The sequence below is a fragment of the Phalacrocorax carbo genome, chromosome 2 (assembly GCF_963921805.1).
Source record: "Phalacrocorax carbo chromosome 2, bPhaCar2.1, whole genome shotgun sequence".
Lineage (NCBI taxonomy): Eukaryota > Metazoa > Chordata > Aves > Suliformes > Phalacrocoracidae > Phalacrocorax > Phalacrocorax carbo.
Window position 1 is genome coordinate 48,598,520 of NC_087514.1, and position 21,578 is coordinate 48,620,097.

Sequence of the window (21,578 nt, forward strand, 5' to 3'; positions counted from 1 at the left end):
TATCTTTATTTTCTGCTTTATTTGTAATTTTTAAATAGACACCTACAGTAGACATGAGTAGAAACGTGATATGAAACTAAAATGTATATATCAGTAATCTGGGGGAAGGGAACTGGTTTTTAATCACCTCAAATTTAGATGTTTGCAAATGCAAGAGGCTCAAGAATGTAATGAAAAACTATTCAGACATTTAAATGTGTAATGATGAACAGTGAAGGTTCCTAAATCTCCTCTGAGCTCCATAGTTGGATTTTGTAGCAAAAGAGCATGAAGAAATTGAAAGTTCTTTAAAAATCAGCTTAGTTTGGGACCATAAAAAGTATACGTATCGAATGTTATTCAGTCTTAATGTTAACTTATATACGTGAACGTAAAATCTAAGTGTATTAAAAATCAGGAAGTGGCTTGCTTTTAAAGCTTAGGTAGGTAATTTGGTGATTTCAAGGGCTGAGAGGTAGTTTCAGAATTTAAAGCATATTTCAAAATGAACTGACTGTTACAGTATTGTCTCTAACATCAATTGAATTGTTTCTTAGAAATCCTTCTCATGTTTTCTTCTTCCAACTCCCTCCGCAGATACAAACTTCTGAGGTATTCCAGAGAACGTCAGTATATTGATGGGTTGAACAATTTAATATATAATCCTAAAATACTTGTCAGTAGATTGTATAAAAATATAACTGTTAATCTCATACCAGAACTTGCTCCTGTTAGAGACTATTGATGGAAGTGAAATGACAAGCTATTCTACCAGAATAAACTTTTAACACTGGAAGCTACTAATAGAGACTGTAAGACAAAACAAAACCAACAAACAGAAGCTTAGAATTAGAGATTTTTGACCATTTGATGATGCATATTTGGGATGAGAAGTAAAGTGATTGTATGTACCATGAATTTGGTTCTGAAAGAAAAGCCAGCAGCTACTACTCAGATGTTTACAGCATGAGACTACTGTTCAAGCCTTCATTCTTCATGTTCTCTATCTTAACCACTCAACTAAGTAAACTGCAGAAAACAGACTTGTAGCTTCTCTGGAAGTAGGAACAGAGACCTCTTCTTCCAGGAATTTTTTTATACTAAACCACCACCACCCCTTCCCCCCCATATTTAAATGAATGCTTTTGTTTCTTTTTAAAACGTGTTTTGTAAATATGTGATGTAAATTAATGTGTGTACATTGCTTTTAAATTGCTCAATATTTTATGCTTCAGTATGTATTTGAGTGTGTTCTCATTTGAGTTCTATAGGAATGTTTTTATTAGCATGAAAGAACAAGAGTAAAATATAAGTATGCTTAAAAAAAGGTTATACCTTATGTGAAATGAAGGAAATATTAATTGTTGGCCAGCTATGACTGTAAACTGTTATACTAGTTTTGAGCTCTAGGCCTCCTGCACATCTATATAGAAAAATCAATTTCATATATGAACTTGTTAGAAAGAAAGCTTTTAATTTTATTTATTGCCAGTAAAACTGTATGATACCCTGCCTGCCATCTAAATCCTATTTATATGCATATTGCATGTGTATTACAGAAAATCTTGCAGTTGTTGCGTATTATGATCTACAGGAACTCTTAAGTGTTTCCAAGTGTGCCACTAGTGTCAATGTCAGGGATTTTAATGCCTAAACAATGTGTCTGGGTGCGTACAGTATTTTGGTATTGTTCTTTTTTTAAAAAAATCCTGGTAAACAGCACTTTTATTCCTCCAAAATCAGAAGAGCCAAAAATGTGTCTTCTTTGGAAGAATATTAAAGTTAGATTTTTAAGAAAATAATAAAACATAGTTCTAATAGTTCTAATGCTTGCAGTGTGGGATTTTCAGAACATGGTGTTGGTCAAACTGTTCCGATGATGACGACAATGACATAAGTGGAACTGAAAGCAGGCCAATCCCAAGTGTTTTTTTAAATTCCACCTGTAATATATTAATCAATATAGCTATTTAAGGGCCTATTCTGGTAGAGTGCTGAGTGCTTCTATGATGCGCTAAATATCCTCACATCGATGACTTTCAATGAGATTGAGGTTGCACAGTCCCACTAAAGATTGGTCCTGTCTGTTTCTCTATTTTTGTGGTGTTATATGTATGAGTAACTAGCCTCTTTCCTTGGCTTATAATGAAAAGCATATCTTATTTTTTGTTTGCTTGTAATGTTATGCTACCTGAAAGTATCCCACTGCGAAGCATTATTATCTTTTCCTAATATTTTTTTACATCCCTTGTTAATACTAAGGAAAAGGACTGGATTGTTTATTTTCTATGTTAATGCAAAGATATTGACCAAGATCTACTAAACTGTTTTGTTTGTCAGTTACTCAACTCTTTAGGAACCAAAGACTGACTTCTGCTCCCATGAAGAATGGGAAGCAGTATATAATACGGATTGTTTAACCATAGAGTGTTCTGTAAGAGTGTTGACAATGAATACTAACTTCAACTCATTACTATGTGTTGGTTTCCTGAACTGCTGCCGCAAATGGTGTGGTGCTTTGTATATTTGAGTTTGTTTGCCATAAACACCTTTTATTTCTTTGATGTCCCAGCAGCAAATTTTGCCCTTAGCCATTCTTCAGTAAAGTTATGAGCTTAGTTGTAGGCATCCCAAATATTTAGTAGAAATGTAATGATTTATTTTAAGTAGTTGAGAACAATTGTAAGGGATACTTTAAACTGTATTGGAATTACCTTAAAATCTACCAGTTAATCCAATATGCTTTAGGAATGATATAATGCAAGGAAGATAACAAAAAGTGAGCATAAAGTGAACAAAACATCTTTCAAAGGCATGCTTAAGTCGTCTGAGCACCTCCTGATGTATTTTTCTATAACTGAGTGTAGAGAATATTCTGAAGCATTAGTCTTACTTCATAGCAGACTAATAAAATTCTTTAAGAACTGTTGAATAAATTTTTAAATCTGTCGTAATTTTGAAGTGATTTCTGATTTTCAGTACAAATTCACCTACTCCTTAATGCCTATGATTAGGAAACATCCTTTGGTACTGTAGGTCTGTACTGTTTTCTGAAGCATGCTTTTGTGCCCATTTGTTAGGCATTCTGTGAAATTAATGTGCAATTTTAAAAAAATCTAATGCATATATATGTATATATACATACATATATACATACTATATTACACATATGCTATGGCTGAACTAATATAACTTTACAGCTCTAAGTGATTAATCATGTATGGTCTTAGAAAAATGTGATTTAAACCAGTATGTGAATGGATTATAACAAATAGCTGAGTTCTTAAAAAGTTTACATTTTGGTGCCCCAAAGTGATAGATGTTAAATTATGGATTGTTAACCAACACTATTCTCTTTTATCACTTTGTTGGGAAGTTTTAGAAGTTGCCATCTTAAATTAAATCAGAAATAGTGTTTGTGTACTACCTGCTTAAACTCAGTACTGTTCTGTAGTGAATTTTAACATAGACAGTGCCTTCAAACAAAATAAATGCGATGCAGAACTAAAAGTTGTGCACATTCCTTTTGATATTTTCATGATTCTTGTAAAATGTAGAGAGAAACCGGTCACATTGGCTTTTGCACTGCTGACAAGGCAAATTAAGGACGTCTTTTCCTCAAGCAGTGAACATGGAGGGAGAAGAAAGGGAGTATTTTACAAGATTCTGAAGGTCTTGCAAATTAACAAGTAAAAACATTACAGAAATATTAGCAGTGGAATCTGACTGATATGCTAAGAAACTCTTAAGCCCATTTGCTGTATTTCAAATTCAAGGAGGAGAATATAAAATATAAAATCCATTTTGCAATAGACAGTATATTGAAAAGCAAGTGCGAAATGTCCTTTTTCTTGGATCTTGCCAGTCTATTTTTCTATCATTATGTTTACTAATGACTGTGTTGTGGGTTACTAATGAGCCAGTTATTTAAAAATAATGAAAGGATCCATTGCGTATCAGCGAGAAGAAGTGTACTTAAGATTATTTTATTTGTAGAGGTATGTAAGATAGGCTTAATGAAAAATGCACTGAAACAAATGCTGGGAATTTCCTGTGTACTATCATAGTTTTGGTTTTTTGTTGTTCATGAAAATGTTTGTACTTTTTTATCATTGTCTTTTATGAAATATAATGTTCTAAAGATCGTGTTTGTTTGTTTATTCTGAGGTTCTGTGGAGAATGTATCTTCTTTGCATTTTGTTTATAGACAAAGTGCTTGTTTCTGTAGTGCTCCATACCTCAAAGTAGCAACAAAAGGAAGGGAAACCTGGCCAGGTTCAAACCCTAAACTTCTATTCAGAAGAGCAATACTTACAGAATGCAGAAATGCAGAATACTTTTATTCAGAAGAGTATTTTAAAACAAAGTCAATACGCATTCTTCCTAAAGTTAACAAAGTGAATAAACAACTTGACTGTTACCGTTAGTGATTTACTATGAAATCTAAAGCTGTTGTTACAGTCAGAAACTAAGTTCTTATCATTTATGGAAATCTTAATTTGCACATCTGAATTTCCATGCTTAATGTCAGCTTCTATTCCACTGGCTCACTAACTACTGCTGTGGTTGAGTAAGAAAAGGGACTGAGGAGAACAGCAATGGAGTAATGTCGGTAACCAGCATCATTAGCTGTGAACACCACCTGGAGGAAGAAAAAACAAATACGACACAAATGAGAATTGATCTCTGGATACGAGCCTAGATGGAACCGTTGTGATCATTTTATCTAACCTCCCACAAAACTTTGGAAATAGCTTCTCCTGTGGTGATTTGATCAGTGTGATCTGTGACTGCCTGTTGCACACAGTTTTTCCACTGGTTAAATATCCTTTGTTAAAAGCATACCTGTCACTTGTATTATTTAAAATTTTATCAAATATATTTCTTATCCAAATTGGGGTTTCCTTATTGGTACTTGTAAATGGCAACAAGATTTTTTTCCTTAGTGAAGATTTACATTGAACCCCATTGACTGTGTTTGTTTAAAAAAAAAAAGGGGGGGGTGGCGGCATTCTTTCAAGTATTTGAATACTTATATTGCTCTTATGAAGTCCTGAACTTTGAGGTACAGAATTAAACATAGTGCTACAGTAACTACCATCAGGCCAAAATGTGGAGCAATGAATGTCTTTAATCCTACTGACATAGCTAGTAGATAGAGGAGGACTGCATTAGTCATTTGGCCACAACGTGATAATGACCTTATGTATGAATCATTTACAACAGTCCTTTTACCAACTGCTCCATCAGTTCATATCCTGTCCTTTGATTTCTCCTTCTACACAGTAGATTATTTTATGTTGTGAGATGATGGGTGTCAACTTTTAAAATAGACATGGTTTAGTAACATTCTGTGATGCTTAGCTTATGCTCCTTTCAGCTTTAATAAAAGAAATGCATATGGAACAACCAGTGAACTTAGCAAAACATGATCCCTACTGAGGCTTATTTTTAAGAAAGGAGGATCTTGCACTCTGGATTAAATTAATTTCTAGTCTGGAATATAGACTTAAAAGTTATCTTGATGTGTAATCAATTTACTTGCATGCTATAAATATTTCATGTTACCTCTTTTATTTCAGTTATCACAGAGGGCAAGACTACCCATCATAACCTTCATTATTGTCTAGAATAAGAACGTCGCATCCATTTCAAGGAGGCAGAAACAAAATTTAACCCAGGTGTTTGCCACCTTTTTTCTAAGGAGATGAGGAATGGCTGTTTGAGCAGCAGCTGTAAACTGTACAGCTGGTGGTGCTCACTGATCTGTCAGAGTCCAGCAAACAACTAATACAGGGCGGCTGCTGCTGCTGCTGCTGAAAGGTCATGTGGAAGGGCTGATGCTGTGGAGGGGAAGAGGACAGCCCCCAAGGAGTCCCAAACCCTGCAGCTGGCCTCGGTACCAGGTTTGGACCACCTTCATCTAACCAGTTTATCTGTCCCATGCAAAGTAAAAAGGCCTGTTGCACTTTCTTTCCATTGTAAACTGAGGATCCAAGCATCCAGAACACAGTTCATACTCCCATTATCTTTAAAATTCTTAAACTTTGTCTGCAGCCGTACAAATACTGGATCCAAAAGGCAGAAAAATGCTTTTCCCAGGAGACTTAACAGAGTACTCCACCTGTCTTCCTTCAGGTGTCTAGAAATAAGGTGTCACAGAAAGAATCCCAGGCTTAAGTACAGGTAGAAGAATGGAGAACCTGTAAGTAATGCACCTAAGAGCTTATTGAGAGTTATAGGGAAGCTAGTAACTAGGTACTCTCATGGGTATATTGTTACAAAGCTTTGAGACTGTGGATCTGAAGTGTTAGTGCAAAAATATTTTAAAGTGAAACGAAAGTTCAACATGTGCAATTAGTAATTAAAGCCTAGACATATAAAGTATTCTTTGCAACTAAAGTACAGGAGAAAATGAATACTCACATCAGCATGGTGATGGAAGGGATTCAAGCCCAGTCCCTTCCAATATGAGGCTGTGTCAAGCTCAATCTTGTATATCCCTGCTACAAACTGTTCTTTAGTTGTGAGTTCGTGGAGCTCTCCGTTGTCATTGGTTTGTCTGTGTGACAGCAGAAGAATGCACTTATGTATTTTGGTTAAAAGCCCGAGAAAAATGCAGTTTTTAGCAATTGAACTTGAGTGATGTTGTGTGGCTCAAGTAATATGATGAATACTTCTATTGATCTAGAATGGCTTACGTCCATCTGTATTATGGACGCTTCAGAGCTTATCTTGGCATTTGCTGCTTCCACGATTGCCACAGCAGATGGCTGCCTGCCGTGTCGCTACTCTGCATGTTCTGAGGGTGAGCCAAAAGCTGGCGTTACTGTTCATAGACTCTTGGCAGAGTCTTGGTGTTAATTAAATGAACCCACTCAGAGGGAAAACTTCACCAGTGCTGTAAGCGTTGCGGAAGCTCTATGATGCACTTACTTACTGTGCAAGTAAGTGGGTCATCTCTCTTGATTTTTCTGTAGTTTACTTATTTAAAAACATAGAGTATGGGCATTTTTTACAGTTGGCTATCTGAAATTTGAGGTCTGCTAGTTGAAATGACTGTAGGCCAGCCAACAGTGAGGCCTTATAGAATTCCTGTTGTCTGTATTGATCAGTTGGTTTTCCATCCTCAACAAACAGATGGTTTTGTTTGATTTCAAGATGCTATCAGTGCTATCCAAGGCCATAGTACTGGCTTGAAACTATAGACCTTTGAACATCAGCCAGTCTGGGGCTCCAGAACCAATACTGACTGCTGTGTCTCAAACGTGTCTCTTGGTTGAAACGTATTTCTGTGAAATATGTTATACAATACTGGGTTTTTGACGGGGTAGGTTATCTGCAAATAACAGTGGTGCTAGTGCCTGATTCTAGAAGTCACAAACCACTGTTTTGTCTTCCATATAATTTTCTGAACATATTTTATTCAAGTTGCATGCAGAGAAAAATAAAGAATTGAATGTTTTTTATGTCATTGTCCAGTGCAGTACTTAGGATTTATTATTCCATATAACCATGAAGTCACAGAACACCGTTTGTATCTTACAAGATGCTCTGTAGTCACTTATCAGGGCTTTTCATCCATTCAAATGTTTCTAATTATTCTTTGTCATAGATTCATCATTATTAGAAAACTGTTCACTTCTCTAATAAGCTTTCTCAGCTACAACCAAACATATCTTTAACTGAGAACAGTTACTTCAGAATCTCTTGCTTACATTCAGTTATTTACAAATTAAGAAGGTTGGAGAGGTTGATTTAGTATTATCACAACTTTCGCATACTTTATGTTAAGGTTACTTTGTTCTTTGTTTCAGATGTTAAGTACGTTTTTAAGGCTTTGGTCAACATCCAGCTGTTTGGCTGAGTATATAAAGCCTCTAAGCTCAGATTTGAAGATAAGTAAACTGAACATCCTCCTAATGGAAAATCACACACGTTCCCAGTGTGTTCCAATGTGTGAAGCTATCTTCTCGCTTGAGGGGTGGGAGGCAATGTAAGTAGGACAACATGAATAGATTGTTCTTCCCCTGCCCCCCAAGTACAAATATGTGTAGCCTTCACTGCAGCTATATTTTTCACGGACACACATGAAAGCACTGTTGCTTCTGCCAGCCAAATAGTCTACGACACCAAAGAGCCACTTAGGTACAGTTTCTCATGGACTTTCTACAAATGCGTCTGAGTCCGGGATCCCGCTATTGAAATCACTGCACTAGGCCATCTTTAGCCCTGATGAGCCCTATCTCACTTCTTTAGGTAGAAAAGACCGTGAACAGACCTGGAAAGAAGGTGAAACTTCACAGATATCGTGGGGAGAAAAGTGTGGAGGTGGGATGTTGCTTGTTGAACAGAGAAGGGCTGTTCATTGTGTGTACCCCCTAAGAATTTTTTCTATTTCATTTCAGATTAGAGTTTAAGTAAAAATTGCTTTTGAGTTTTTAAAGTGTTAATATATACTAAAATTGAGGGCAGTTTCCAAAAGAAGTAATTTGAAATTCTACAATTATGTTTTTTTAAACAACATGTCAGTTTTTAAATATCTGGGAGATTCTTTTTCTTATTTTAGATGTAATTGCTTCTCTGTGGGGGAGAATGTGAGAAAACTTCATCTCCAGAATGTCTCCTTTTGGCTGATTCCTTTTTCCTGAAGCAAAGCAGGCTATCAGCTATGATGTGGTATACGTTCAAAACAGTTCCCCGTTTTCTTTTTAGAGCTGTGGTGTTGTATGAAATAAATATCCATTTAGAATGAAGGAAAATAGCCAATAAAGGGAGGATTCTCAACCAGAGCCTTAGTTTCAAACAAACTAAAAGTCTGCCTGATTCTTCTGGTAACAACACAGCAGTTCATTGGTGGGTACTAAAAAGTAATAGAGTCCCCTTGTAATGAAATTGAAAAGAAGCAATAATTGAATTAAAGAATAGTTTAAAATACTTTCTTGTCCTCACAGTAATTATAAAGCATTATAAAACCATTTCAGTAGTTGAAACTGTAGTTAAAAGACAGTCTGCAGTAAATTCATTCAATAGTATGTTGTCTTTCCTGTGAGTAAAAAAAGGCATCTTATGTTAGAGACTGTTTAACTGGATTTTCCAACTATTTGGCCTCTTCTCATTGCCTTTCTCTTCTTTTACTCGTTATTTTGGTATGACTTACTTTGAATTTAACAGTTCCCAAGATCCATCTGCAGATTCTTTATATAACTTAACTGCAACATTTGGAGCTGGACTTCCTCGGACTGAATCCAGAATTTTTATAAAAAGAGGATGCTTGAAGTCAGCAGAGTCCTTCAGGTAGGAAGAGAGAATTTTTACATTGTAAGAAAGATAATGATGGTGCATAATAAAGCAGTACGGAATCTTACTCTTTAGATCTACAGAATATACCATATTTTCCTCAACAAGATCTCTGTGCTGCAGAAATGTGTCCTGAAGCTTTCCGGGGGCTGGATATGGTGGAACCGGAGAGGAAGATGTCAGGAGTCATCGGGGAGAGTGTAGCCATGTGCACTGAGGAGGCACTGCGGCTGTGTGTGAGAACACATTTCTGTTTTCTCTTTGTCATGGCTTAGCTACACATCATCTCCAGCATGAAGTTGTAACTAAATTGTGACCTCAACAGGAAATAATAGAATCATCAAAGGTAGTAGGAATGCTTAAAAATCTGGCAACTCTTCCTGTATTTTGGAGTGGCAATTCAAGCGCAGTCTTCTGGATTTGAGTGCCTCTGATGTCTTGTTGACATAGTTATCTTAATTCTGCTGGACTTGATAAGCCCCACACACAGACACCATGTTGGATCAGATTTCTCAGTCCCTGGCAGCTATGCAGGGATAGGAGAGGAAAACCTTCCTTCAAAGATGGGATGGCTGTAGTTTTGCTCCCAACATACTCATCACAAGCAGTGGGTATGCCCTGATGTTTTACCTATTCGAAGGTAGAGTTGAATCAGGGCTTTGACCTTTCATTACCTAATTTTCTATATGAAAAGTGAGGAAATAGAGCTTTGTGGAAGGTGCTAATCAGAAATGATCTCAAAATAGCAATCACTGATCTACATTTAGTCATTGCTAAAGGAATCATGATGTAGATGTTAAAAACTAAGAAGCCTCTCTTACATCCCCTCTTACAGTCTGTGACGTATCGAATAACCACCCGTCAGCAGGAACCCTGCCCTGTATCCGACCGATGTGTCAGCTTGTACCTATACTGCCTGTACGCCCTGATTCCTCTGGCTCCCTCTCTGGAATGCACAGGCTTCTCGCTAGAGTTTCTTCTGAGGTGTTGGCAATGGAGGCTCTAGTGCCACCACCTGTTTTCCTGGCTTTTGCGCCCTGGGAGCTCAGTGAAAGTCTGCTTCCTCACAGAGGTCGGACAGGTATTCTTTTTCCCAAAGATCAGAACTTGAGAGGAAGAATGAGTAGTGGGGGAGAGAGACAAGTCTATTCTAGGCGAATTTCAGCCTGAACTGTCTGTGTCTTTAGCTTGCTTTGCTGTAATAAATGACCCCTCTGGAAGTGGGATCCTGGCTTTGGCTCTGTTCTTTGCTCACATCAGAGTGTTGAGATCCCTTCTTGCTTGCACGGGATAGAGCTGCAGTGGGTAGAGCAGTATTTCTCCAACGTGGATGTCACAACAGGAAATGAAATGCCTCAGGACAGGCGCTTGTTCATCGTGTTGTAAGGGCTATTAGTTACTTTTCACCAGGCTCAAGGCTTTTGTGCAGTGAATATGATATTTTCTTCCTTTCTTTGCTTATATTGTTTTTCATGTAATCCCTGAGTCTAATGGAGAAGCAGCACTTGTCAACCATAAAGCCCTCTCACTAATCACTAAAGGAGGAGAAAGAAGGACCAGAAAAAGAGCAGTAGGAGAAAACTACAGTCAATACATACCATAAAATCAAAGTAATTGCAATAAAATGGAATATTCTATTTTTCACTTACACTAATTAAAGTATTAAAAAAGACAAAAAGCTGGGACTACATCAGTATGAAGGACCTTAATCCTGAGACACTTACCGGTGGTGCAGCTTCGGAGAAAAATGCCAGGCCAGCTAAGAAAACAAGAAATACAGAATGAAAAGGCATTTTGCCGACCACTAGGAAGTCTCAGTGTCAGCAAGTAGAAACTGGTGGGATCTGTGGTTTTTATATCAAGGCTTCTAAATCAGGGATACTTATCAGAAAAACCGTATGACTTTCAAAATGCCAATTCGTACTATTTACTTAGTAAACAATGAGAAAATAAGTAACCCATACAACCATGAACCTTGTCTGCAAAAATAAGTCTCTTCTACCATTGTCTTTGGAAATAGTGTGAATCTTGCCTAGCTCAACTGCAGTGATTTATTTTCTTGGAAAAAATGTCTATTTCTTTTTCTTTTTTTGTTGAGGAATGGTGCTATATGCATCTCATATAGTGGAGAGACATACAAATTTCTTGTCCGCTCAGCAATTTCAGTTTCAGTGAGAATTACTCTGTGGTTATAGCTCAGCTTAATTGACTCACCCATGTTTAGCTATTATGAGATTTCTCTCTGTGGTGCCCTCGGCCCCACCTCTGATAAAAGGCAAGTGGATAATGTGTGGGCTATCTGGTTATCTTTTGCAGTCCCCTGGAGGAAAAATATGTTACTTTGTTTCCAGCATGATAACTAAATACCTACATACCGATTTCTGGAGCACAGTTAAGCAGTGTTTTAAGTCCTGTCACTTTACTTGTGCCTTAGATCCAGTACAAGTTCAGGACTTTCCCTGTACAACTGCAAGTCAGCCCCCACCAGAAATCTGCTTCATTTTAGGGAAGTTACTTCTTGAAATTAAACTTGGTCTTTCTGATCTTTGCTTTGGCATATGCACACGCACTCTCTTACTAACTTTATCCTGTCTTCAAGTGGATGACTACACGCAGAGAAGGTTTTTTTGGTTTGTGTGTTTTGTTCTGTTTTTTTAATGACTACACCACAACTTAGTATGAAATTAGTATGAACATACTAATGTCCTATCTTGAGGGCTGGGCATAGCTCACTGCAAAACAAACCTACTGGTTTTCAAGCTCTAGGAATAGTAAGGTGCCATGAAATCTGCATGCTGTAAGATGGGTGCTGTTTTGGAACTATTTGCACTGCTTGCAAGAGTTATGTAACTGTGGTAGCGTCCAGAAATTGGGGAAAAAAGTAACCAAATAGTGAAATGTTAAAGGCAAGCTTTTGTAACTTGTGAATTCACTTGCATTCTTCCCAGCAGGCTCTGGGTGTAGAGGTAAACTCCAAGGTCAGTGGCAGATGAGTGCTGATGGGTTTCCAAATGGCATGATTTCAGTAACAATCTCTGTAGTTTCTGTAATCCTGTTGAACAACAATTTCTCTGCTTCAGGATATTTTAAACACAATTGGCCATCAGTCTACAGAAATCACTGCTACAGCCCTCTTGGTCAGTTTGTCCACAACATTTTTTGAATCATAGTCACTCTACAACTTACCTTTTACTGTTTCTAAAAATATGAAGAGACTATTAAAATGATGCTATTTTAGGACTTTCTTTTAATAATGGCTAGAGTTTTGACTTACTAGACATTTAACAGGAATGCACCTGAATACAGTAGCCAACTGGGTTAAAGATCAAAGTTGTTGAAAAGGGTGCTAATTGAAATTGCTTCAGACCTTCCTAGATTGATTAAGCAGCAAACTTTCCTCTTAAAACTACAGAGTGTTGCAGTTTGCCTGAAGTTTTAAGTAAAGGTACACAGATTTTAACTCTTTCACCTGTCTGGGTGTATATATATATATTTCAACAGTCTTTCTGCATTGCTTGTTCTGCTGCTAGGTATTCAGAATTTGTCATATTTACTCTGTGACCTAGTTGATAGCGGGACCATCTTTTCTGTGTGTAAACTATGAGTAGCATGGATGACTCTCTAATTTTGATTGTGTTTGGTCATATTTTTAAGGTAGCACAACTCTATAACTTTCTTATTTTGAGCCAATGCTTTTGGTGAGACTTTTTTTTAAGGTAGTTCAGGAAGATAACAGACCCAAATCAAGTGTTAATTTGCTTCCATATGCCATGCATGGCTTCCAGACACCCTTTGCACTTGAACACAAATCATGACATCTTAGAACACAATAAAACTTCACCAATAGAATCAAACTGTTTTAAAGAAGTAACATTTATTGACTTCTCTGAAGTTTGCCAGGTTACAAAATGGAAAAAAAACCTAATGTAGCAAAAAGTTATGCATTAGCAATAGGAAAAACCTTCCTCCTAAAAGCCTACGATAGTTCTAGCAGAGGAGGGTATTTGTGTAATGACAGTACATGTTTATTCCTGGGGATCACTGACAACAGCAGTAGTTGAATAAGAGAAAGGACTGAGGAGAGCGGCAATGGTATAGTGGCGGTGGCCGGAATCATTAGCAGTGAACACCACCTGGAAAAGAGAAAACTTGTGATCACGATGAAAAATGCACCTTCAAAACTGCCTTATTAAGAATTAGCAAGCACACTCCATTTCCTCTGCAGACTACTTTGCCAGTTCTGTTCAGTCAATGATTTTACCCTTCTGAGGGGTAATGCTCTCCAATACTGTGTGATGCTCACTGATGACTGAGAAATCTCTGAGATTTGGACTCAGGTCCACAAAAAATTATAGAACGGTTTGGGTTGGAAGGGACCTTTAGAGGTCATCTTGTCCAGCCTCCCCTTGCAATGAGCAGGGAGATCCTCAGCTGGATCAGGTTGCTCAGAGCCCCACCCAACCTTGAACGTTCCCAGGGATGGGGCATCTACTGCCTCTCTGGGCAACCTGCTACAGTGTTTCACCACCCTCATTGTAAAAAATTTCTCCTTTTATCTAGTCTAAATCTACCCTCCTTTAGTTTAAAACCATTAGCCTTTGTCCTGTCACAACAGGTCCTACTAAGAAAGATGGGGACAAACTTTTTATAAGCCCTCTTTAAGCACTGAAGGGCTGCAATAAGGTCTCCCTGCAGCCTTCTCTTCTCCAGGCTGAACAACTCCAGCTCTCTCAGCCTGTCCTCACAGGAGAGGTGCTCCAGCCTTCGCATCATTTTTGTGGCCCTCCTCTGGACCTGTGCCAGCAGGTCCTTCTTGTCCTTCTTGTGCTGAGGGCTCCAGAGCTGGACGCAGCACTGCAGGTGGGGTCTCACCAGAGTGGAGTAGAGGGGCAGAATCACCTCCCTCGACCTGCTCCCCGCACTGCTTTTGGTGCAGCCCAGGATACGGATGGCCTTCTGGGCTGCAAGTGCACATTGTTGGCTCTAATGCAGCTTTTCATCCACCAGCACCCCCAAGTCCTTCTCTGCAGGGCTGCTCTCTACCCCTTCATCCCCCAGCCTGTATTTATACTGGGGCTTGCCCAACCCAGGACCTTGCACTTGGCTTTGTTGAACCTCATGAGTTTCAGATGGGCCTGCTTCTCGAGCTTGTCCAAGTCCCTCTGGACAGCATCCCATCCTTCAGGTGTGTCAAGTGCACCACTCAGCTTGGTGTCATCCCAGTCCTGCCAAAGTCTGAGCTGCTGTTACATGAGGACCATAGGCTTCAGCTACTTTCTACACAGACAGTGATTGAACTCTGCCCACTTCCCAGGCTAATTTAGTGACCTGTAGGCTATTACATCAAAGGAAAGCTTCTTCAACAGCCTAGCTGGAGCAGTCTCAGACAGGTGCCTTTTGACGTGAAGTCCTTTCATAGACCCCAACAACTTTCAGACATCCAAATTGTTAAGGAATATTTTAAAGGATTGTTTATTTGACCTCGATGATGCAAGCCACACCTCAGACTTTTATAGGCCTGGGCCTCAGTCATTTGTTTTAGTCATCCACAGAGCTTCATAAACTTGTGGTTTAAAATGTTCTACAATGCAACCTGTAGCCATTCCAGACTACTTAATTTAGGGAAACTTAAGTTTAATGGCATATTAAGCCTGAAGTTTTTAAACAAAATTTCTGGAAGTGCTAAATAAATGTGAAAGAATAGAGCACACAATAAATCAATGTGGAGCTGAGAGCAAAAGGAGGCACAAGAAGTGAATATATTGCTGGCCTGCTTATGAAATTTAGGTACTGATGAAACAGCCTACTTTTATTTTATACCTATGTTTTTCTATTGCATATTTCAGTAGTGAGCAACATTTAAAAAAAAAAATAACATCAGAAAGAATTGCTTTATCCTGTAATTGCAAGTCATACTCCAATTAATGGTTTTTCAGGTGACTGATAAGAGGGAAATCCCTCTGATTAAAAAGCTCATTTCCTATAAAATAAGGGTTTTAAAATCCCTATATTCCTTCAGCAATGATAAAAGTAGTCTTCTTTTTTTCTTGTTTGTTTTTTAAAACCTGTATGCTTTTGAATAGTGTAGCTCTGTTTGAACAAAGGTCCCTACTGGTCTGAATGAGTAAATGGGCACAGCTCAACTTAGGAAGAGTATTTGCAGGGAAGTTGGCTACTTCCTTTGGCTTAGCTGGCTATATACTTTATTTACACAATGTTATGTAGCAGTCAACTGTTTCACCGAATTCAGTATTTAAGAACTGTATTTGCTCTTTGCAGCTGATACCCTACACAGTATATAGATTATTAGGTATATTTGCAAATACTTACATCAGCATATTCATGGAATGGGGAAAGGCCGAGTCCCTTCCAGTAAGAGCTGGTGTCAAACTCTACCCTGTATACTCCTTCTACAAACTGCTCTTCTGTTGTGAGCTCATGGATCTCCCCATACTCTGTGGTTTTCCTGTAATAGTAAAATATCTACATAAATATGTTATAGTGTCATTTAGAAGCTAAACAGAAACAGTCAATGTGGAATATTAAATAGCAGAGGTGCTACACAGCTGAATTCTATGTTGAATGGTTTCTAATAATCTGAAATAGTTCCCTCCTCCTATGTAGAGTATGTTTTCATACTGCAGAGCCTGTCCGTGCTACCAACTCATCCATATACATCACAAATCAAAGCTGGCTGCCTTTTTTCGTAATTTCTGTTGCTATGGCAGGGATTATAGATAAGGCCCCTCTTTTATTATCATGTTTAACTTGTACCAAGTGCCCCCTGGAACCAGATGTTAGTGGCTTAGGAAAAGGATGATCATGATGAAAGGCAAGATGCCAAAACTCAAATTATAATTAAAGAGAGATGAGAGATTTTAGTGGAAAATTATTTTATTCTCTTGTTATTAGCACTGAGGCTACAGGTTTTACCCCTATACACTGATGCATTTTTATGTGACCCTGATTGATAGTGTTTTGGAACAGCAATTTAATATCACAAAATTATCTCTCTTTCCTCCTTTTACTTTATTTCTAATTTTTTAAAAAGGGTTTTTATTTTTTCTGGCTGAAAATATTTATTTCATATTTATAGAACTTCATAACCACATGATGTAGTTGAAGGAAAAATGAAGAAAGCCTTGAACTGAAGAACTAGTAAGACTTGCCTGTCATGGCAAGGAGTAGTTGTCTAGGCAGAAAACAGAAAAGCTTGAGGAGGAGGAAAGCGAGGGGAGAGAGCAGCGACATGCTGCTTATCAGAGAAAATTGATTGTGCTATTGCAGCTTTTCTTTCCCAGCCGCTGCCTCCTCCTTCATCTTATTTGTCATCGTTGCTTAATGGTGGTGAATGAAAAAAGTCTGAATGACAGACCTTTTCCTTAAATTAAAAAGTAGCAGGATTAAAAACCCTATGCTGATTTTCAGGTTTTCTTATATTTCAACTTCACCACTTTGAAGGCTGACAAAAGTCTCACTAGTCCCGCACAAGTGAAGTCAAATGTATTCAGGGTAGACCAAACCTGCAGAGAATCCAAGCCCTGCTTGAAACATGGCTCACAGGCAATTTGTGTACACATCTGTTTTCTTTTGGTTTAATTAGTACTTCCCGGCTTAACCTATATTGACTTAATAAAAGGCAATAGGTAAAAGGATGAAGGATTCATTGGCGAGTGTCCTTGAAACTGTGAAACAGAATTGCTGAGGTCTTGCGATAGTGTTCAGAGTACAAGTTAGCAATTCACATATATCTGTGTATAAGTTGGATAGTCTAGGCACAAACCAATTAGAAGGAAAAATGGGGTCTGCCTCAAAATCTTTGTTCAGGTAAACAAGTTTTAGTTTGAGAAAAGTGTGGATGCAGCTTGAATGGTGCTTTCCTTAAAAGGTACTGACCCAGAGTTGCAGGCGTTAACCGTCCAGAACATTTGGGAAACTGGAAAGAAGTCTTCACTTGAAGACTCTCGCCCACTACCGGGAGCTAATGGCACTTTCTTAATTTTAGTTATTAAGTGGTAGCCATTCAACACAAGTGGTCTCACAAGCAAACCCTTCAGTGCTACTGCTGCATTGACAGCCAACAGGACAGTGTGTGATTCAGAGCCTGGACAGGATTAGCAGAAGGCCGAGGATGCCCTGCATTTGGCCCTGGTAGCAAAAGGCTACAAGCAATTCCTTCTAACAGCATTTGTATTTCTGTCTGACTGGGGGAATAAATATAGTACGGTTGCTCATTCTTAACAGGATATGGATTGCCAGCATCTGCTCTAAGATGGACAGTAAAGTTAAAAGAGCTGTGCTCTTCCAGCAAAAATTTTGCAAAACACTGGTTAAGTTGCTACGGCTCCAGCCTAGACTGCAATCCTAATCCTATTTTTCACTGTCTGGACCATAGTTGTATATTGCGACCTGGTTAAATCTACACTGTTTGTGCAATGACATTTATGAACTTTTGGGACGCATGCTGCACTGAGATAAACTCTGCCCTCAGATGCAGACTGCTGAGGAAATATCTCAGGAACAGGAATTACTATTTTGGAGTTTGTTTTTTTTAAAAAAAGAGTGGGGGGCACCACTGTAAATATACTGCAGTCCTTTTTTTTATGATTTACAGTCAGGGTCACACTATGTTTGGTGAATGCAACTCTTGAACTACGTGATAAGACCTAGATTTCCAAAAACACGTGAGGAGTGAGAAGGTCATGGGAGGAGCTCTGTGCCCTAAAGCCTTCCTCAGCATGCATCTCAGCTCGGGTTATCTCTTCTTGCATATTTAGTCTAGACTAATTTTGAAATAAGCCCCTATAATAAAGTCAGCTGTCGCTATGCTAACTTCCTCCCTGCCTTTTAAATACTATTACTCCAGATTCACCACTTGCTAGGTGCATTTGCTTAATTCCCTAAAATGCGTTAGCAAAGTTAAAAACCAAACAAACAAAAAGGTAAAAAAAAAATACTTTTATAGAAAATTGTACAAAATGTAACTTTTCCATATGCATCTGCTAGGTACTGTAACTTCAAAATATTATTAACCTGACAGGAATAAGTACAGATTGTGTTCCTGACTGCATTCAGATTTTCATCTGGTTGAACACAGAGAAACTCTGTTTTTTCCAAAAGAAAAAAATTGTGATCACATGTGAAAATCCAGTTCAAACGAGTGTCGTCAGCTAAAGTCAATAGTATCGCTGAAAACAGACTTGGTTAAGATGCAAGTCAAGGGAAAGGTCAAAATCTTTACCTGCAATAAAAATTGTGGTTTAATATTCCTTCAGTGCCTTTCCCCAGCAAAATGCTTCTCACTCGCCTAGGGTTAATCTTCTCAATTTATATTTAAGAAGAAGTGATTTGGTTTTCACAGGGATGTACTGACCTAGAGTGTCAACAGAGGTTGGCTAAGAACTGTGGAATTTGTCTCCTTGGGCTTGTTGACAGCAGCATTGCAAACAAGAAAACACTGTTATGCCCAAAAAGTGAGGGCATTTAACACTGATGTTGCATTTATCTTATTCCTCTGTAAATTGTATTTTGTATTACATGTTCAACAGCACTTGATGAAACATTTGAAATAATCTGGGTTTACTAATGATGGCAGACATTATCCTTGTCTCTGCTTTCCTTGAATACAATGTGTCATTTTTTTCATGGCGTTTCTCTGTTCATTAAAGTATATCAATCCATTCTGAGAGTCATTGTTCCTAGATTAACACTCAGCATTTGGGAGCGGTGGTGTTTGTTTCTCCTTCAATCTCCTAAAATGTCTTGTTTCTTTTCAGTGGGGGGAAGATTTTTTTTTGTTTTGAGTTTTATAAAAAGAAGCCCTTCAGATGGAGAGAAGTTATCTCTTTCCTTGTGGTCTTCTCCCTTATTTTTTTTTCCTGCAGCTTTTATGTAAATAAATCTATAAAAATCCTAGTAAAAGACAGTTGGATGCTCTGGTGGCTCTTGTCCATGTGTGCTTGTCATTCCATGCTTGAATATCCTGCTGTTACTAGACATTTCTCTTGACTTATTTAAAATTATGATTCAATGAGTTGTTAAAATGAAACTTAAATGCCTGAATACCTCACCTATTTGAATTTCAGTAAACTGTATTCCTCTGTTACTCATACTTTTTCCCACAGACTGAAGATAATAGTATTATTGCCTGCCCCTCAGTATAAGTATTAAGCCGTCATTCTAGCAAACGCTGTGCAGATCTGTAGAAATGACCACAGGAAAATGCTGAGTTTGTGCTTTTGTGTTGTGTTACAAGGGGGCTCTTTAAAACTTTCTGGCCAAGGAGTTTTTTGCAGCCAGCTCGTTTGTGACACAGAAGATGACTAGTGTGCTTATTATTTGCGTGTGTACAGACAAAGCTTAGAGTCAGGATTTTGTATGTGACTGCTGCAAATAAAGCTCAATATCCATTGCATATGAAGATAGTAGGTTAGTCTGGATTACCTACAAAATTCTGGTAAATAGGCTTTTTATTTTTTTTCTGTTTATAGAAAGGAAAGATACTACTGAAGGTAAGAGAAAAAATTAATTATTAAACATATTCCCTTACAAAAAGGAGTGTCTCAACGTATTTCTGCAATTAGCTTGTATTTTAGTCATGGATAAGTTCCACTTGAATCTGATGGATTTTAGACCAGAATTCATGTGCTGTTAATAGTGATAATGTGACCTGTGCTAGAAAACATGGTGCTTTTTTTTCATCAGGGCTCCATTCCCTTTCTTCCTCAATGGTTTGCCGGAGGCACCTTCAAAATAGCTCCATAAGACCACATAACTTACCCAGTAGCAAAGTCCTGCCAGCTTCCATCTGCAGCCTTTTTAAAGACTTTCACAGCTACGTTAGCTGCAGGACTTCCTCTGACTGCATCCAGCACTTTCACCATGAGAGGGCATTTGGAATCAACAGAGCCATGGGACACCTTGGAGAAAGCAGGAGAGATTGTATAGGAACTGCTCACCAGCCCTGCAAAAACCTTCTTTCAAAGAAAAGCTGGGTTCTTATTGCAGAATTAATGTTGGCTTAAAAACATGTTCTTTGCCAAACGGTATTCAAAGCTAGTTCGTAAACATCTGTTTCTTAGAGCTGAGTATCTTACAGGTAAGTCTAAGACTAGAGTCTAAGTTATCTGAGACTCTAAGTTATCTAAACTGATAACTTTATTACACACACACACTCATACACAGACTGCTTGATAAATATTTAGAGTTGCATATGGGCCTGGGAAAATGTTATGAAGTATACCTTTTTAATGAGGTCACAAATAAGAAAATGCTAAATTATTGTAAGTGCAGACAGAGTGTGTTAGCTGAGGAAACCAGCAAACACCTATGATGTCCCTAGGGCTGAAAGAATATTTGTTTCTTAAGCTTCATTGTACTATAAGGAATCCTTAGTCATACTTCAAAAATATTTTTTTAGTGCTTTAGAGAAGCACTTGTTTGGTGAAGAAGGTAAAGCTACATCTATCTTGAAGGTACAGGATATGTGAGTCACAAACTGACAGAAACAGACAGAAATAAAAGGTCACACCTCCTAGATCCCTGACCCTTTCATAATATCCTAAAATAGATGGTAAATGGCAAAGAAGTTTTAAGAATTCTGAAGAAGCTATCTTTAAAATGGCAGTAAAATGACACCCCAGCAAAGCCTAATCGTTACAGAATTTAATGGATGAGGAGGATGCTAATAATCTAAAAATCTTGATTATCATTCTTTTAATGGCTGAGTTTGAATAAAAAGAGACTCACCAGTGGTGCAGCTTCAGAGAAAAATACCAGTCCAGCTAAGAAAACAAAAAGCACAGAGTGAAAGGCCATTCTGTTTGCTGTTAGTGAGCCTTGGTGCCAGCAGCTAGGGGCTGAGGGGATTTGGGATTTTATAGCCAATCCCACAACAAAACAGGCTGCTTATTGGGTGCCCATATGACTCCAAATCTGCTGATTCTGATTATTTGCTTAGTAAACAGTCCAATCCTAGAGTCAGTCCATGGATACCACTGCCATTGGACTCAATGGAAGGCCTGCAGGATCACTAGAGCAAAGAGAATAAGTAACGGACACAAACATGACCCTTGCCTGGGGAGATTAGACTCGTAGAAAGCCCTCCGCAAAATAATGCAAATGACCTTTGTTTGCCCAGAAATCCTACCAGTTCTAGGAGATCTTCATTACCTTGCCCTCAGGTTGTGCACAATAATGCCTCAATGCTTTCTCTGCGCCTGCTCCATTTCTTCAACGTATTCAGTGCTTTCTGAAGACCAGTTCCCACATATAGATGCACACTTAGTATATGGGTGATG

The 21,578-nt window shown here is 38.2% G+C and overlaps 3 protein-coding genes across 4 annotated transcripts in view; 1 reads left to right on the forward strand and 2 right to left on the reverse strand.

The window, feature by feature from the left end:
- The window catches only part of B4GALT6 (beta-1,4-galactosyltransferase 6), a 35,213-nt gene extending 31,088 nt beyond the window's left edge, over positions 1 to 4,125 (forward strand). For both annotated transcript variants that reach the window (XM_064442808.1, XM_064442809.1), the window contains one exon: positions 577 to 4,125. In XM_064442808.1, the coding sequence (XP_064298878.1) occupies positions 577 to 724 (148 nt within the window). In that variant the 3' untranslated portion in view covers positions 725 to 4,125. The remainder of the gene's footprint in view (positions 1 to 576) is intronic.
- Positions 4,126 to 4,298: 173 nt separating this feature from the next.
- Positions 4,299 to 13,034, reverse strand: LOC104053130 (transthyretin). The gene is made up of 4 exons (XM_009514522.2): positions 11,004 to 13,034; positions 9,140 to 9,270; positions 6,406 to 6,541; positions 4,299 to 4,621 (listed from the first exon to the last, which is right to left on the reverse strand). The coding sequence occupies exons 1-4, from the start codon at positions 11,070 to 11,072 to the stop codon at positions 4,514 to 4,516; spliced, it is 444 nt and encodes a 147-aa protein (XP_009512817.2). The 5' UTR covers positions 11,073 to 13,034; the 3' UTR covers positions 4,299 to 4,513.
- A 100-nt stretch (positions 13,035 to 13,134) lies between these two features.
- LOC104053131 (transthyretin) lies at positions 13,135 to 21,146 on the reverse strand. Its single transcript, XM_009514523.2, has 4 exons — positions 21,028 to 21,146; positions 20,059 to 20,198; positions 15,610 to 15,745; positions 13,135 to 13,412 (listed from the first exon to the last, which is right to left on the reverse strand). Exons 1-4 carry the CDS (start codon positions 21,094 to 21,096, stop codon positions 13,305 to 13,307), a joined length of 453 nt encoding a protein of 150 aa, XP_009512818.2. The 5' UTR covers positions 21,097 to 21,146; the 3' UTR covers positions 13,135 to 13,304.
- Between the last annotated feature and the right edge of the window lie 432 nt (positions 21,147 to 21,578).

Bases quoted from the DNA above. Each gene is read 5' to 3' on its own strand.
- LOC104053130 (XM_009514522.2), bottom strand. From the start codon at position 11,072: ATGCCTTTTCATTCTGTATTTCTTGTTTTCTTAGCTGGCCTGGCATTT. The intron at 9,271-11,003 runs GTAAGTGTCTCA...TCCTACCTGAAG, and splicing joins TCTCCGAAGCTGCACCACCG to GACTCTGCTGACTTCAAGCA. The intron at 6,542-9,139 runs GTAAGTCATACC...GCTGTCACACAG, and splicing joins TGGGAACTGTTAAATTCAAA to ACAAACCAATGACAACGGAG.
- LOC104053131 (XM_009514523.2), bottom strand. From the start codon at position 21,096: ATGGCCTTTCACTCTGTGCTTTTTGTTTTCTTAGCTGGACTGGTATTT. The intron at 15,746-20,058 runs GTAAGTTATGTG...TTACTATTACAG, and splicing joins TGGCAGGACTTTGCTACTGG to GAAAACCACAGAGTATGGGG. The intron at 13,413-15,609 runs GTAAGTATTTGC...TCTCTTTTCCAG, and splicing joins CATTCCATGAATATGCTGAT to GTGGTGTTCACTGCTAATGA.